General features: G+C 44.3%; 1 protein-coding gene across 2 annotated transcripts in view; it reads right to left on the bottom strand.

Moving 5' to 3' along the window:
- The window catches only part of LOC147710065 (NXPE family member 4-like), a 249187-nt gene that overhangs the window by 121410 nt on the left and 111023 nt on the right, over positions 1-16754 (bottom strand). For both annotated transcript variants that reach the window (XM_086920719.1, XM_086920720.1), the window contains exon 2: positions 2684-2791. In XM_086920719.1, coding sequence (XP_086776845.1) covers positions 2684-2782 — 99 coding nt within the window. In that variant the 5' untranslated portion in view covers positions 2783-2791. The remainder of the gene's footprint in view (positions 1-2683; positions 2792-16754) is intronic.

The following is a 16754-nucleotide window of genomic DNA, read 5'->3' as shown; positions in this document are numbered from 1 at the left end:
CGGTGCATCACTTTTAGTGACGCACCAGCGGTGTAAAAAATGCGCCTCATTGTGCCATATTTAAAAAGTGACGCATCTAGGTAGATGCGTCACTTTTTAAACCCCTGCGCCACATTATACCTGCGTCAGGTATGATGTATGCAGAGGGGGCGTTCCCCTGCAAAAAGCCTCGTAATAGTGACGCAGTGAAATCTATGAGATTTCACTGCGTCACTTTTAGGACGCTGTTGCGTCAAAATCTTGCGCCTGCCTCACAGCAGGCGTAAGACTGACGCAAGCCCTTTCACATGGGGCTTTCCCCATGTGAAAGGACGCATTGCTGAAGTTGCGTCACTTTTGTGACACACTCCAGCAATGCGTCACTTTTGCGCTTACAGATACGTCAGAAATACTGACGTATCTGTAACTCCTTGCGACATGATGCGTCATACATTAAATATGACGCATCAGGAATGTCGTAAGGAGTGCGCAGTGAAAAGTGACGCATCGCTGTTTTCACGCAGCGATGCGTCACTTTTCATAAATGAGGCCCCTTGTTTAAAGCCCTTGTTAGAGGTTTTTTTAGAAACAAAAAATGTTCTAAAAATATTGGTAGCCAAATCTCAAGTCTTATTAGATCTGCAAATAAAAGGTCAGAGAGGTTGGAAGACCAGTAATAAATCTTACAGAAGATCACACAACGCAACATGATACTGAGAATGAGCTGATGCAGGGTCGCCCGCAGGTGTGGCGGCTCTTTTAGGGAATGCAGAATGATTGTAAGCATGATGCCCGCGCACACACCTAGCTGCTGTTAATTGGGCCCAGTTTTCAAGGCAGCTATAATGTAAACAGTTTAGACAGCAACTGTCAATTGGTAAATATGAGTAAAATGAAAGTGACCACACTGGTTTAAAAAGCACAGCAACAGAGCTTAGTAATAGTACCACAATCACAATGGGACCAGTGAAAAGGAAAGCAATCAACCTGAAACAATCAGTACTTGGTCCATGCTCCAACTGATAAAAGAGGAAGTGATGCCAGGACACACTGGCCAACTAGAAGACCACAAAGAAGAGTGACAATGAAGCCAATGAATAGGAAGCAAAAGTGCCAGCAGGGCCTCCTGAATGAGGCTCTAACTTTTTTAAGTGAAAGGGCCTCATTTACAAGGTCCATAACAGCACTATTGCACCACCGGAGCGTCACTTTTTTGACGCTGCGGTGGTGCAAAAAGCAAATTTACTTCTCTTTTCATGGCCTTGTAAATATGTGCACCTTTCACAAAGAACACTGCATCAAAGGGACGTTCCGTAGATGTTGATGTGGGTGTTCCCACGCACCACCCGTGGATTCTGAAGCATTCACAGATTTATGCGGAATCATAAACCTTGGAATGAGTCAGATTCTAATGTCACCCCAGGGGTGGCGTTAGGGAGGAGCAGCAGAGAGAAATGTTTTCATTTCTCCTAATTTTTCCTCTTTTTAAGTGAGCTTCATTCTGCAGCACCCATAGAAAGGGGAAATCGCCTCAATTGATTGTTTTTGTGCTAAGAGATGTCCCTTCCTGCTCAATTAGCCCTGCAGCACAGGCACCCTTGCACCATGGCGCAAGGGTACCTGCATTAGCACATGGCAGCCCGTTGGGCACCAGAACCGGGGGAAAGGACAGGAATGCGCCGTATCTCATAGATATGGTTTCTTTTCATTCACGGTAGCGCAGCAAGATTCCTTGGGGCATTGCCCTGCGCCAAAACCTTGTAAATGAGGCACAAAATGTTTAGCTTTAAAACGTTAATGTAATGCATGTCAGCAATTTAGTTACTGTTTACCTTGATCAAATATTTTAAAATAAAAATGTAATATTTAGTTTTCCACTGGTTACACATCCTCCAGTCGTGGTGTTCTACTCGTCGTCCGAGCGCGGGACCCCAGAGCCTTCTCCCCTAATCAATCGGATGCTGTTGTCATGCTGTCAACTAGCATGAGAGAAGTGGCAGGAGTGGGTGGTATGGGCTGGCTCCGTGCTCAGCCAGGCACTGGGTACCTGTACCTTCTCTCCACCTGGCTGTCTAAGACAGCTCAGGTTGGAGAGGTTTAAAGAGTGCATGTCAGGCTGGCCGTCGCAAGACAAACGGCTAAAGTGGCATGCGCACTTCAAACTGCTATAGCCAGCCACCACTTCTCCCTGCTGCCAATCAGCAGCAATGGCCTTGCCCCACCCTCACACTCAACTTGGGCTGGCAGAGAAAAAGTAAAATGGTAATAAAGTCATTATATCACCATTCTATTTTTTACTTTTGCTGTGTCCGCAGCAGGAGGGGCAATGCTCCTCCACCCAAAATGAGAAGCCACCACCACAGGAGAATCATGAGCAGGAGATGGCTTTTACATCTGCATATCTGACTGCCCCAATGTCACCGCTGAGTCACTTACACCAACCAGTCAAATCCTTCACATGCACAGACCTACTCTGGATGCATCCATGTTATGAAAACATTTGGCTACACACATGACACTTCACTGGAAATCACCTCTAGACAGATGAGGGAGTTATCACTTCCTGAAAAAGAACCCCAAGGGGCCCTAGGGGATACACTATCATTCTGCACACAGTGCACTTCACAAGCTATCCTAAACCCGGGCATCTGGTAACAGCAAATTTCTCAATTTGAAAACAGTTCTATGGCCACATAGCTCCTACCTTCAGCAGCCTATGTTCAATGCAGAAGCTGAGAATAAATATTATAGAAACTGCCAAGAACACGCCCCTCTTGAAGGTCAGTGCTGCTGGTGTGAACATCTTAGTGCCCTGTGGAAGAAAACAAAGAACAAAGTATTAAAGAAAATGGAATGAGATCTCTTTTCATCTTACATCAAGTCAAAGAGTTTTTTAAATGTAAAGTAAGATATTATTGCCATACCGATCTATAATGTCACATTAATCTTTGTATTTTCAGTGAATTGCTATGGATTATTTTTTACGTAAAGTAAAATGTTATTCCTAAACCCAAGCCCTGGCAGGGGGCCCCCCATCTGCCACACATGGTCTTTGTCTGTGTGCTATGCTTAAAGAGACACATTAGAATACAGTTAAAACACCTACATATACTAGGGTACACAATGGTATGGTGGGGTACCGCTATGATTGGCATGACCTCCCCTATAGGCCCTTAGTATATAATAGGGCAGGGGTTTTGAAACTACATAGAAGTCCCCAGTACCCTGGGGCATGGCAGTTTAGAGGCCAGCAGCCTTTTTCTGCACTTGCATGTGTGCACTGCTGAAGCCTGAGGTCAGTTTATAAACAGCCCCGGGTGCCAGGACTGCTTTTAAAACGTAGATTGTGCCCAAACTCGACTTTTGTGTTTGGGGCACTTAAAAATGGATAGCCTACAAGGTTTTGGCATATGTGGGACCCCCAGGGGTTCCCCTATGTATCCCAGGGGTGGGGGTTCAATGATGTATAAGGTACACCCTTATAAAATGAGTTTTTATATGCCTGGGTAAAGTGAAATTTTACTTCCCACATTGTGGTAAAGTGCTGCTCAAATTCAACTTTGATGCTAGGAGCACTGTAGAGGGAGGATCTGCAATAATTCTACAGATTCAGAACCCCTAAAGTCTCCCCTAGTTGCACATGGGGTGGGGGTCCTGTAGATATAAGCAAAGTACTTATAACATATGTTTTTGTAAGCCCTGGTGCTGGCCCAAGTCCTTTTTCCCATTGCAAATCCCCTGCTACATAGGTTAACATGGTAGGAAGGTATTGATTAATAACATTTCATAGGAGAGGGATAGAAGTGCCATTCAAAGACTTCCCCGAATTTAATTAATAAATTCATCAGTATGATATTGTTGAATTTCTCCAAAAGTGTACATACAAGAAGTTATAAGTCTTTCTTGTTTGTAAGTCCAGATTCAGCCTTCCGGTGGTCTGCCCTGATTGGTCAGAGTTAAGTGGATTAACCAGGTTGCCTTTGAAGAGGTGATAAAGAGCCCCTGGGGTCAGCCTGCTCTTCTGGCAGGGCAGTGTGCTGTTCCATAGGAATGCCACGCCATGGGGAGGAGTCGTAAACTACGTTCTTCAAAGAGGAGAGTAGAGAACAGTGTCATTTACAATTCTGAACTTCCCACCTTAGGCAGATGGCAGGATTAAGGAAGGTATGAGCAGATGCAAGGGGTAGAGTTTAAGTCAATTAGACATCCTAGGAGTGTGTTTAGCCAGCTCTTACCTCCTTGCTGTTAAATCAGTCATTATGGATTTGGAAGATTTGATGCACTCTGGGACAAAATAATGCCACACTCTACAGGATGTGGTCATATCTTTGAGAAGTTACCCTGCTCCCATTGGTCAGGACTGACCTCCTGCCTGACCCAGAGAACTGGGAATAAGTATCTGAGAGGTGCAGAGCCTCTCAGATCTTACTGAAGCAAGAAGTGCCCCGTTGAGAAGTTTTGCAGTGCAAAGATTTCTAAGGCCTGACCTCGAAGATGGCACCTTCTGAAACTAGAGCCCCGTGGATTATCTTGCTGAACAAGAACTAAAGAGTGGACTCCCTGAAAGCTACAGGTTAAAAGAGCTCATCTGGAACATCACCAACTAAATCCGCACCTTGGAGAACCACCAGTGGGTTTGTAAGGGTTTTGTACCAGTGGATAGTGGGAACTGAAGTACTCAACTTTCAAGGACCATCTTGGAGCTTCCAGACCCTTGGAGTGAGTTTGAGAAACTTTGGGACCCCTTGAGGAACTTCAGGAAGAAGTTCAAGAAGTTTGGAGAAGTTTGGAGCAACTTTGAAAAAAAGCTCCATAGAGGGACTGGCTCAACCTGGCCAGCCAGGTGGACTGCCTCCAACCGCGAGCCGGCCAAGCCAGCCAGGTTCGTCCTGCTAAAAGCTCCGTCACTCCAACTTCCAGAGATTGACCGGGACTAGAAGAAATCTGAAGCCGGCGAACCCTCACCAGATCCAGCTACATGAGGAGCATCGAGAGAGCCCATGAGGAGCATCGAGAAACCCCACGAGAAAAAGCTCCAGAAAAGTTTCTAAGTCAGCTCGTAGAAAAGGTGACCGGGAGCAACCACGAAAACCAAGCCGCCTGCCTTCCATCGCATGTCAACCTGGATGCCTGGATTGCCCCGCTGAAGCGCTAGTGAGAAATTTTCTAAGTCCGCTCCTGGGAAGTTAACCTGGAGCTCGTCGGAAGGCAAGACGACGAACCCTCACCAAATCCAAACTGGCTTGGAGCGTCGAGGAGCCCCTCAGAAGAAAAGCTCCAGAAACGTTTCTAAGTGTGAAGGTAGAAATTGAGACTGGGACCTGCTGCGAGCTGTAGCCACTCAGGGTTACATCGCGCCCGGCCTGAAACTTTGACTTTGGCCTGGTCTATCGCGAGCAGGAATCACAATATGATGCTATAATCTTCTAAGTGCTATATTTTATTAAATCTTTGAAAATTCATATCTTCGGTTCCCTACATTGGATTTTTGTCGTTTTGGTGTAATTTTAAAGATAAAAATATTTCCTATGTTTAAAAATTGGTGTTGGATTTTTATTGTGTCTTGATTAGTTACTGAAATGGTGTTTTTAAATGCTTTACATACCTGTCTTTCAAATGAAGCCTGTCTGCTTGCAGCCACGTTACCCATGGTTAAGCATAGGAATAATTTTCTAAGACCTATGCTGAGTCCTACCATGTGTTGGTGGCCTTATTGCCAGTGGCAGACCTACATTTGCCCCTACCAATAACCCACTTCCCAACACATATTATTACAATTACTAACTATAATGACATAATAACCTTTGTGTTTTTTCAGTGACTATATAGGCCATCCTGGATATTGCGGCATGGACAAGGACATTTTGTGTCAAAATATGTGAAATTGTGCAGCACAATGTAAAGCTTTCAGTAAGATTTTTGTGCCACTTTATTTAATTACCATTCATTAGTTTTGCATGGTGTTGGTTTGGATTGTAAGTTGGTAAATGTGTTCCCCTTGTTTCTGTAATTGTAATTTAAATCTTGACTTCACCCTAACATGTGGGGATATTGGGCAATTGACACTTGTTAGAAATTGGATTGTTGGTTTGCTAGGGCTTGCGCCTAAGTCAGGCAGAAACCACCACTCTAGTCAGGGCAAGGGAGTTACACGCCAAAGATAACCCCTGCTCACCCCCTTGGTAGCTTGGCACGAGCAGTCAGGCTTATCCCAGAGGAAATGTGTAAAGCATTTGCGCAACACACACACAGCAGCAACACACTAGGCACACCACAAAAGGAACTTCACACAAGGTTATATATAAAATAGCCTTTATATTATCCACAACACATTAGAATACTAATCACACAATCTACACTGTGCCAACTGGCACAAGGCAATGTTTACAGGGGATTATATACACCTGACAGGGCCAATTGGGCCACTATCAGAACCATCACAACGCACAAATAGTAAATGTAGCCCACAACCAGTAACTACTAGCAAAACACTGTACTCAGCATTCTATCCTGCAACATAAATCACATTATGTAATCAGCATCATAAGCCTAAACACATTACGTAATAATCATCACAAGCATAAACACATTATGCGCAGATCAGGGTGCATAAATCACATTAGAAGCATAAATCATGGTGCATAAATCACATTTTTCATAGGCACCACATAAATCCCATTAGGGCCTGGCGCCCTACCAACCTAACACTGACCACCTGGCCAACAGGCCTGCTCTCTGGGGCTCAAATGCCCTATGTCCAAAATGTGAGGGCTGGGCTGCCAATGCAGCAACATTATAGGGTGCTCACGTCCCTGGGGCAGGGCAGGAGTATATCGTACTCCTTTCTTATAAAAATGCCACCAAAGAAATAATGACGCTGGCACTACTGTACCTCCTGGGTTCCCACTGGGACTTGGCATAACAATTGTGCCCTTGGTGCAGCTGCCCGCGCTGGTGTGGTGCAGCTGTGGATGAAAACAAAGAGGCACTGGCACGTCTGGGCCCACCTGGACCCCCACTGGGGCCCTACACAAATGGCCTCAATGTTGCAGCTGCCGCTAACTGCGGTGCAGCTGTGAAGAATTGTAGCACCATGGAGCCCTACTGGGGCCCTCCAAACAATGTGCCCCCAAACGTTGCAGCTGCCCACTGTCATGCGGGGCAGCTGGAACAATAGGCACAGGCACTACACGTGCACCGGGAGCACAAAATCGGCTCCGCCCTGCCCCCACTCACCAGGGCTCTGCAGGCTCCTCCGGTTTCCTCCACAGGCACCTGCAATGTGCCTCGACTGGCCCCCATCCGGCGCCGGCCTCCAGGAAACAAGCAGGGCTCTCCAGCCTTCTTCTTTGGGCCTGGGACACCCTGGAATACGGGAAATGCTCCCGCCTACCAACAGACGCTGTCTTGCGTTGAGGTTCCGTGACAATCATAACAATGTTTTCGACTCGTTCGAATATGGACGAGTTTGGTATCTATGAACCGCAAATGACGAGTTTAGTGGGTGTATGCGTTTTCGCTACGCTGGCCTGAACCGTTTGTCTTATTCGTGGGTTTCTCCATCTGAACCCACGGGTTCCATTTTAGATACAGCATCCATTTTGTCTCTTGCCCTCAAGTAGCCAGCGAACGGACACTGTGCGCTTCGTAACCCTGGGATTCCCAAGCTCTTGCGGAAGACACGTGTTCCTTTGAGGGTGTCTTTATGATGAGGGGGATGACCCTGCAAAGGCAGATGTTTCAGCCGTGCATGCATTAGGCACGAATCCTTTGATCCTGCAATCGTGTTTCCGATATTGCCCCTACACTCTTTTGCTAGCTGTTTCTGTCTTCCTTGCACCTGTTTCTGTCTCTTCCTTAAACTCGTTTACAGCCTGAATGGAATGTACTTAATGGTGGGGGATCTATGACAGAATTTCGACAGACAGAATTTCGACCTACACAAATATCGGCGTAATTATATCGATAGCAAAAATATCGACTCCCTATGTACAACATGGTAAGTACCAAAATATGGAAAAAATAATATCGATGTTAAAAATATCGTTGTTAAATATATCGATTTTTTTAAAATTTAAAATAACATAAAAAATACTGTAAATAATACTTATTAATTACTTAAACATATTTAAATATATGTAATACTGGTAAAAAAAAAGAATACATATTTAATTAAAAATAAAATAATTAAAAATCATATATAATATATAATTACTTAACAATAATTACTATTCCCACTCCAGTGGGTGCAACAGTAGGGAAAACTGACCCTGAACCCTAAAAATACCCCTTTACCCAAAAATCTAAAACTGACCCTGAACCCTAAAAATACCCCTTTACCCAAAAACTGAAAACTGACCCTGAACCCTAAAAATACCCCTTTACCCAAAAACTGAAAACTGACCCTGAACCCTAAAAATACCCCTTTACCCAAAAACTGAAAACTGACCCTGAACCCTAAAAATACCCCTTTACCCAAAAACTGAAAACTGACCCTGAACCCTAAAAATACCCCTTTACCCAAAAACTAAAAACTGACCCTGAACCCTAAAAATACCCCTTTACCCAAAAACTGAAAACTGACACTGAACCCCAAAAATACCCCTTTACCCAAAAACTGACCCTGAACCCTAAAAATACCCCTTCACCCAAAAACTGAAAACTGACCCTGAACCCTAAAAATACCCCTTTACCCAAAAACTGAAAACTGACCCTGAATCCTAAAAATACCCCTTTACCCCAAAAACCAAAACTGACCCAGAACACTAAAAATACCCCTTTACCCAAAAACCCAAAACTGACCCTGAACCCTAAAAATACTCCTTTACCCAAAATTAATTAATATTACAATTAAATTACTTCCCACCCTATTCCCCTATAAACCCACAACCCGCTCCAGTAGTAAAACATATAATTTACTTAAAAAAATACATAAATTATCAATTAATTAATCAATTAATCAATCAAAATAATTCATTGCCAATTACTATTGAATTGCAAAAAAATTAATCATTAAAAAATAATTATTTAATTACAAATAAATTACTTCCCACCCTATTCCCCTATAAACCCACAACCCGCTCCAGTAGTAAAACATATAATTTACTTAAAAATATACATAAATTATCAATTAATTAATCAATTAATCAATTAAAATAATTCATTGCCAATTAATATTTAATTGCAAAATAAATTAATCATTGAAAAATAATTATTTAATTGCAAATAAATTACTTCCCACCCTATTCCCCTATAAACCCACAACCCGCTCCAGTAGTAAAACATATAATTTACTTAAAAATATACATAAATTATCAATTAATTAATCAATTAATCAATTAAAATAATTCGTTGCCAATTAATATTTCATTGCAAAATAAATTAATGATTAAAAAAAATTATTTAATTACAAATAAATTACTTCCCACCCTATTCCCCTAAAAACCCACAACCCGCTCTGGTAGTAAAACATATTATTTACTTTTATATATTTTTTATTTATAAAAAATTATTAAACACATATTATAACAATTAATTTAAATACTTAACTAATATTTCTAACACATATTAGTAAATCGAAATTACTTACATCGATATATATGCTATCGATATAAGTAATTTCGATATTACTTACCTTAGAGTCGATATTCTGGCCATCGATATTCTGGACATCGATATTCTGTCCCATCGATATTAGCAACTTGATATAAGTGTAAGTCGAAATAAAAAAAATCAATATTTTGACTGTTTACCAATGGTGGGATAACATACTTTTTACAGTTGGGAACCGGCGATGCTACTGTAATTATGTTCCGGGCTTCTGAATACATGAAAGCGACCCTTCTGAAGTTTACTGTGGGAACTGAGTTGTAACCTTTTGTTCATCATGTTGTGCTATGACTAAAATCTGTATAAAAGGAGCGATCCACTGTTGCAATTTGAAGCAGTCTCCTAGAACCTACATACGCTGTACTTCTTGTGACTTCTGTATTCCCTGCAGTAAATAAACGCTGATCTTTGACGCCGAAGGAAGTGTCCCGTGTCTCTGTAATTTGTACGCCGGAACAGGTAACCCACGAAGGTTTCAGGTGTTGTCCCCTGGCACCGCTGGGCCTTAGAATAGCCCAGTCCTTCAGTTGGCGCCCAACGTGGGGCGACATCAGCGGTACCGGTCCAAAGCCCGACGATCGTGAGGAACTTCGTGTGAAATCTCCGAGGGAAGGTGCACCCCGCTTCATCGATCCTGTTGTCGAAATAAGTGGCCCGAAGACTTTTCCCGCGAAGATCCCCGCCTCTTGACGGCTGCGACGGACTGATGCCCTGACTGTCGACCTGTTTTGGCGCCTGGCGTAGTCCTTCGTACAGCGAGACGATAGACGGGCCTTCCTGGTGACGCCATTGATCTTTCAGTTAAGTATTTGGTGGGTTGCTCCCAGTCCTTAGTTGTTGGTTCCTTTTCGGACCTTTTTCTTTGTTGTTGAAACTTGGTTGTATGCATGGTTCCATTGCATTTGTGGTTCTTAGTTGTTGGTTCTTAGTTGTTGGGTTTTATTTGACGATTGCAATTGCCAAAAACCGAGGGTCTTGCATTTTTGCGAGGACATCGTAATTCGATAACCCTTGAAGTTTGTAAACTAGGTTAGTGTGCGCGATGCCTGGCCGTAGTACTTTGTTTAGTTGCTTTAAATGTTGCGGTGCGGATTCCCGATTGGAGGACTCATGTCCGATACCTCCAGTTGGATCTCCGATCTATGAGCTCTATAGTCGCCACAGAGTGGGTCCTATCATCTATAATGATTATTGGATCCGCTATACCAAAGACGATGGTGTCCTTAGTTGGCCACCCCATGGTAGTTTCGAAACTGCAATTTTGGACAATCTCGAAGCAAAATTGTTTAAAAAGAAATGTAGGCCGGCCATGTTTGATTCCTTTCGGTTATGGCGCAAAGAGGCCAAGCAGAAAGAAATCAAACAGCTCAAGAAAAATAAGAGGGAAGGTATTGTCACGGTAATGAGAAATGCAGAGCAGTTCCAGCGAGATAAAGAAGAGAAGGAAAAGGAAGTTTTTGCTAGACTGCAACATATGGCGGTGGATAAATGTTATCTGGTTTTACCGTCGAGTTCTGATAAAAAGGGAGACGAAGTGGTAGAGGACCCTTTGTTGTCCTATCTACTGAAATCGCCACCTCCATACGCACAGGATACTACAGCTCCTGTGGTTCCTCCTGTTCCTCAACCTGTCGTTCCGGCAGCTGCTGGTCAGCCTGTTGTTGGTCCTATTCTTCCGAATCCTCTTGTTCCTCAAGTTGTCCCTGCTCCCTTACCTGCCCTTCTTCCTACTGCTCCACTGCCTATACCTTCTCAGTCTACTGTTCCCGCTACTTCGGCTGTCTTGGCTACTCCTACTGCTCCTACTTTTAGTCCTCATGTTGTTTCCCCTGTGCTTCTCTCCTCTTCTCCTTCTGTCCGTAGTCGCATACCTAATGCGGTGGCTAATCTTTACTCTCCATTCGGACCGATCCTTGGGTTCGATGTTTCTGATGTCCCTCAACGACGAAGTCAAATTCCTGGTGGTAGGGAAAGTGATACGTTAATAAAAATGGCGCGTAATTGGATTAGGTATCCCATTAAACATACCCCGCGCATGGTTTTTGAGACGTTCTCTCAATTTAATGAGCCCACGCAGAGATTTGTGTTTGAGGAAATGTGTAAATCCCTGCGAGAGGTATGGGATACTGATGAGACAGACAATGTGCCGTCTGAAATGACTGAACTCCAGAATCAGTTTTCGAACAGTATGATTGTGGGTAGTAATGTTCGACGTGCTGTGGAGCGTCTTTTGTCTTTTCGATCTACAGTACTACCTCGAGCACTGTTTAAAGACAAAACTGAGGAATGGATGGCAACACCTGGTCAGTATCCCATGCGAGAAGTTCCCCCAGTGTGGATGCCAGGTGATGCGCAGGCTAATCCTATTATTTTGCCACACTTCCAGAGAGTGTGGATACACCTCCCATGGAAGCGATCGGAAGTTCTACAGGTGAAACAATCTTTGCCTGATCCACGCAAAACTCCGGCAGGATACTATAAGGAGTTATCCCAACTTGTGGATGCTACTATTATGAACCTTGCCGACATTGACATGTTGTTTGGTAACGTGGTTCCGCAACAGGTTTGGGCGAAAATACGTCAAGAGAATCACGCAGCTGAGTTAGGCGGTGATTGGGCTGCACTTGTAGCGGCTGACGCATTACAGGTTGGTGGGGCTAAGCCTGAGCAGTTAATTACGGCTCTGCCTCAAAGAATCATTACACTTATGAAGACACTTATGCCAGCAATGAAAGTTAATTGGGATAAACTGTCCGCGTGTAAGCAAAAGAAGGACGAGAGTGTCTCCGATTTCTTTATGAGATTTGAGGAGGCATTCATCGATCACAGTGGTCAGGATATGAGCACTGAGGGAGGTCAGTGATTATTTGTAGATAAATTTGTATCGAATTTGTTGCCTGAACTCAGCAATAAGTTGAAAAACCCTGAAAGTTCGTGGGCTGTTTCTACCTCTGCTCAAATATTGGCCACGGCTCAATATTATGAAAATAGGGAGAAGGAGGAAAATGATTGTGCGGATAAGAAAACAAAGGATCTTAAAACTAAAGTTCTGTTGCAACAAGCGTATCCTCCGCGCTCGAATCAAAATGACTCTCAGCAGCAAAATAGATCGCAATTACAGTCTTCTAGGTCGCAGCCGCGTAATGATTCCTCCACACCGAGATCTATGCTCGGTTATAATCAATGCGCATACTGTAGAGAAGAGGGCCATTTGAAGTTTAATTGTCCGGTTTTGCGCGATCGCAATAATGGTGTTTCGGCTCGGGGAGGTCGTAGTGGTCCTCAACAGGCATCACGTGGTAGAGGCCATGGCGCCTCTCAAAATCAGAATGAGCGTTCTACTACTTCATCAGACTCGAATAATTGTTTTGATCAGCGAAATTCATCTTCTGGTAGATCTGTACAATATCATGTGGACGATTGTTATGTCGAGCATGATATTGATGACGGTAATTACTAGGACAGCCACAGACAAAGAGAGGGAGTAGTATCAGTTCCGGTTGATCAGAGAGGGCCTTACGTCGCAGTTGCCACATCGGGCGTAGTTGAGCCTTTTCTGTTGGACACTGGTGCAGCGAAAAGTTCTATCATGCATTCGAAACTCCCTGGCGCACCTTTGTCTGGCTTAACGAATGTTTCCGTTGGATTCTCTAGCGCCCCCGTTAGCAATCCGGTCTCTAGCCCATTGCCCCTTACGATTGGGCCTTGTGAGCTAAAGGCTCCTTTGATTTTAACTACTGGTTGTGGTGAGAATCTTTTGGGCCTGGATTTGCTGAAGCGGTTATATGCGACTCTGTATTGTTCTCCTGCGGGAGTGGAGCTTACACTGGGTCAGAGAGTGATCTCTCCTATGTATTTGTCAACTGATAAGCTCCCACCGGAATTGTGTTCTCTTCCTAAGTCTTTGTGGGCAACAGGTCCCAATGATGTGGGCCTGCTGGACATATCACCTTATGTTGTCCAATTGAAATCGAATGTGCGATTACCACGTATTCCCCAATATCGTATTTCTCTTGATGGTGAGCGAGCGCTATTAGCGATCATTTACGACTTGATCAATAAGGATGTTATCGAGGAAACTCGGGGAAATGTGTGTAATAGTCCTGTGTTACCCATTTTAAAACGAACTGATCCATCCAAGCCTCCTGTGTACCGTTTTGTCATTGATTTAAGAGAGGTAAATAAAATTGTGATTCCACAATTTCCTGTGGTGCCCGACATTACGGCTTTACTGACTCTGATTCCAGCCTCTGCTTGTTGGTTCTCGGTAATCGATTTGAAGAATGCTTTCTTTAGCATTCCGATTGCTGAGGAAAGCAGAGATCTATTCGGTTTCTCATTAGGAGGTCGCAGCTTTAGATTTAAACGCGCTCCTCAGGGCTACTGTGAGAGTCCATCGATCTACAGCCAAGCTCTTAAGAGTCAACTTGACGCGTTTGTGTTACCGGCTGGTGCGGCCTTGATTCAGTACGTTGATGATCTGTTAGTGGCTGCTGACACGAAAAAGATTTGCAAAACTACTACAGTATCGCTGTTACAGCATCTATGTGACTTACATCACAAGGTGTCACCTTCTAAGCTACAATATTGTTGTCAAGAAGTAACCTATCTAGGTCACTTATTGTCAAAGGAGGGAAGAAGGTTGACCCCAGAGAGAATTGCAGCGATCGCTCGATTGACTGTGCCAACAACTCAGAGAGATGTTCGTGCCTTTCTAGGTATCACGTCATACTGCAGGCAATGGATTCCAAATTTTTCATTACTAGCGAAGCCATTGGTAGCCCTCACGTGCAAGGATGTTCCGACTCCTTAGCCATGGACTGAAGAGTGTCAGAAAAGTTTTTCTGAATTGCGTGATGCGTTGTGTTCGGCTCCTGTGTTAGGTACTCCTGATTACAGTAAGCCGTTTACACTATACGTTCACGAGAGGGAAGGTTGTGCGTTGAGTGTCTTGACGCAACAATTTGGTGGTAAACAGCGTCCATGTGCATATTTTTCCTCGACCTTGGACCCAGTAGCTAGAGCTTCGCCGAGTTGTCTGAGAGCGACAGCCGCAGCTGCGGTGTCCATCCGGCAATCTGCAGGACTGGTCATGGATAATATGCTTACGGTGATGGTTCCGCATGCAGTTGACACTCTCTTGAATCGTACAAAAACTCAACACTTGACGAGCGCAAGGTTGTCCGGTTATGAGTTGACGCTTTTGGCAAGTCATATACAAATAAAGCGTTGTAATGTACTAAACCTGCAACATTGTTGCCGACTAATATGGAATCAGATGATGTACCACCACATGGGATCCCGATGGTACTTTGTATGTTGACGGTTCGTGTTTCAAGTTGCCGAATGGTGATGTGACGACTGCGTATGCTGTGGTGACATTGAGTACGGTTGTGAAAACTGCGAGATTGAGTCAGAATTCCGCGCAAGCGGCAGAGTTGATTGCATTGACGAGAGCGTGTGTTTTGTCTAAGGGAAAGCGAGTGAATGTGTTTATGGATAGTCAGTATGCATTTGGCGTTGCACATAGCTTTGGTCGATTGTGGAGAGAAAGAGGATTTATGACATCACATGGTACGAAGATCCAACACGGACAGCTCGTGAATGATCTTTTGGACGCACTTACATTGCCTAAGCAGGTGGCGATTATTAAATGCAGCGCCCACCGAAAGGTTACGGATGATATTGGTCGTGGTAACGCGTTTGCAGATGAGATTGCTAAAGAGACAGCTAAAAATCTCGCAACCCGAATGTATGTTACGAGTTCAGTAAGGTGGCCTGCGGAGACTGGTATGTGTGAGGACACTGTTGAGAGTGTGAAAGTGATTCAGAATGAGGCCACCGAAACTGAAAAGACGAAGTGGAAAGAAAGCACGGGAAAGCTAGACACGCATGGATGTTGGGTTGATTTGTCGGAATGTCAGAGGTGGATGTTACCGGATGCATATGTGCTAGCCGTTGTGACTATGGCTCACGGCTTGGCACATATTAGCGCAAAAGGCATATGCAAGTTGCTGTCCCCTGTATGGAAGAATGATGGTATTCCTAAGTGTGCTGAGAGAGTAGTTAAGAATTGCATGGTATGTATGATGTACAATCCCGGCAAAGGCACCCCCACTCCACCTGGCCATTTTGCTCCTCCTACATGTCCCTTTGAGGTTATCCAACTGGACTTCATCCATATGGAGAGATGCAATAACCTGATGTATGTTTTAGTTGTGGTTTGCGCATTCTCTAGATGGATTGAGGCCTATCCTCTTAAAGATAATACTGCCCTGTCAACAGCGAAAGTCCTACTGAAGGAATACTTTCCTCGGTATGGAATGCCACGGATTGTATGGTCGGATAACGGAAGTGAGTTTGTGGGGAGTGTGATGCAGAGTGTGTGTAAGGGCCTTGGAATTCGACAAAAATTCCATAGCGCCAATCATCCCCAGTCAGCGGGTTTAGTGGAAGGGTACAATGGCACTCTGAAACTGAAACTTGCTAAGATTCAAGCTACGACTGGTCTGTCATGGCCTGATGCCTTGCCTCTAGCTCTCTTGTCGACCAGGGCGACTGTACACTCTCGAGTAGGGCTTAGCCCATATGAGATTGTGTTCGGCCGTCCTGCGAACATTTGGGGAGTCCCGAGGCCTAGGGCCTTTGATAGTCTTGAGTACCCAATGTTAATTGATTATCTTCATGATTTGACTGCTAAACTGAGGTTAATTCATCAACAGGTCATTGAAGCTCTACCAACACAGACTGAGGGTCCTGGACATCGGCTCCAACCGGGTGACTGGGTGGTCACCCGCAACTTCGGCAGAAAGCGTAATTTGGAGCCAAGATTCGTGGGTCCGTTTCAAGTCCTCCTAGCCACAAGGACTGCAGTTCGTCTGGAAGGCAGGAAGAATTGGGTGCATGCCACCCATACCAAAAAAGTGCCTATCCCTTTGCCAGCAGATTCTTAGGTGAGGACTGGGATTGTCGCAACGGAAACAGAGACCCCAACAAAATTTGTGCCGTTTAGTGATGCTCAACCTGTAGGAGACACTTCATTGCAGTCAGATACATTTGTTGAGCCATCAGTATTGGAGAACTCAGGGCTTGAACAGTCACCTGATCAATTGAACACTGGTTCGCAATCTGACCAATTATTCGAAGAACAGACTCGTCCTGGAAGA

The sequence above is a fragment of the Lissotriton vulgaris genome, chromosome 5, assembly GCF_964263255.1.
Source record: "Lissotriton vulgaris chromosome 5, aLisVul1.2, whole genome shotgun sequence".
NCBI classification, from domain to species: Eukaryota; Metazoa; Chordata; class Amphibia; order Caudata; family Salamandridae; genus Lissotriton; species Lissotriton vulgaris.
The sequence above is the reverse complement of the archived record's forward strand: the minus strand, read 5'-3'. Positions and strand labels throughout refer to the sequence as shown.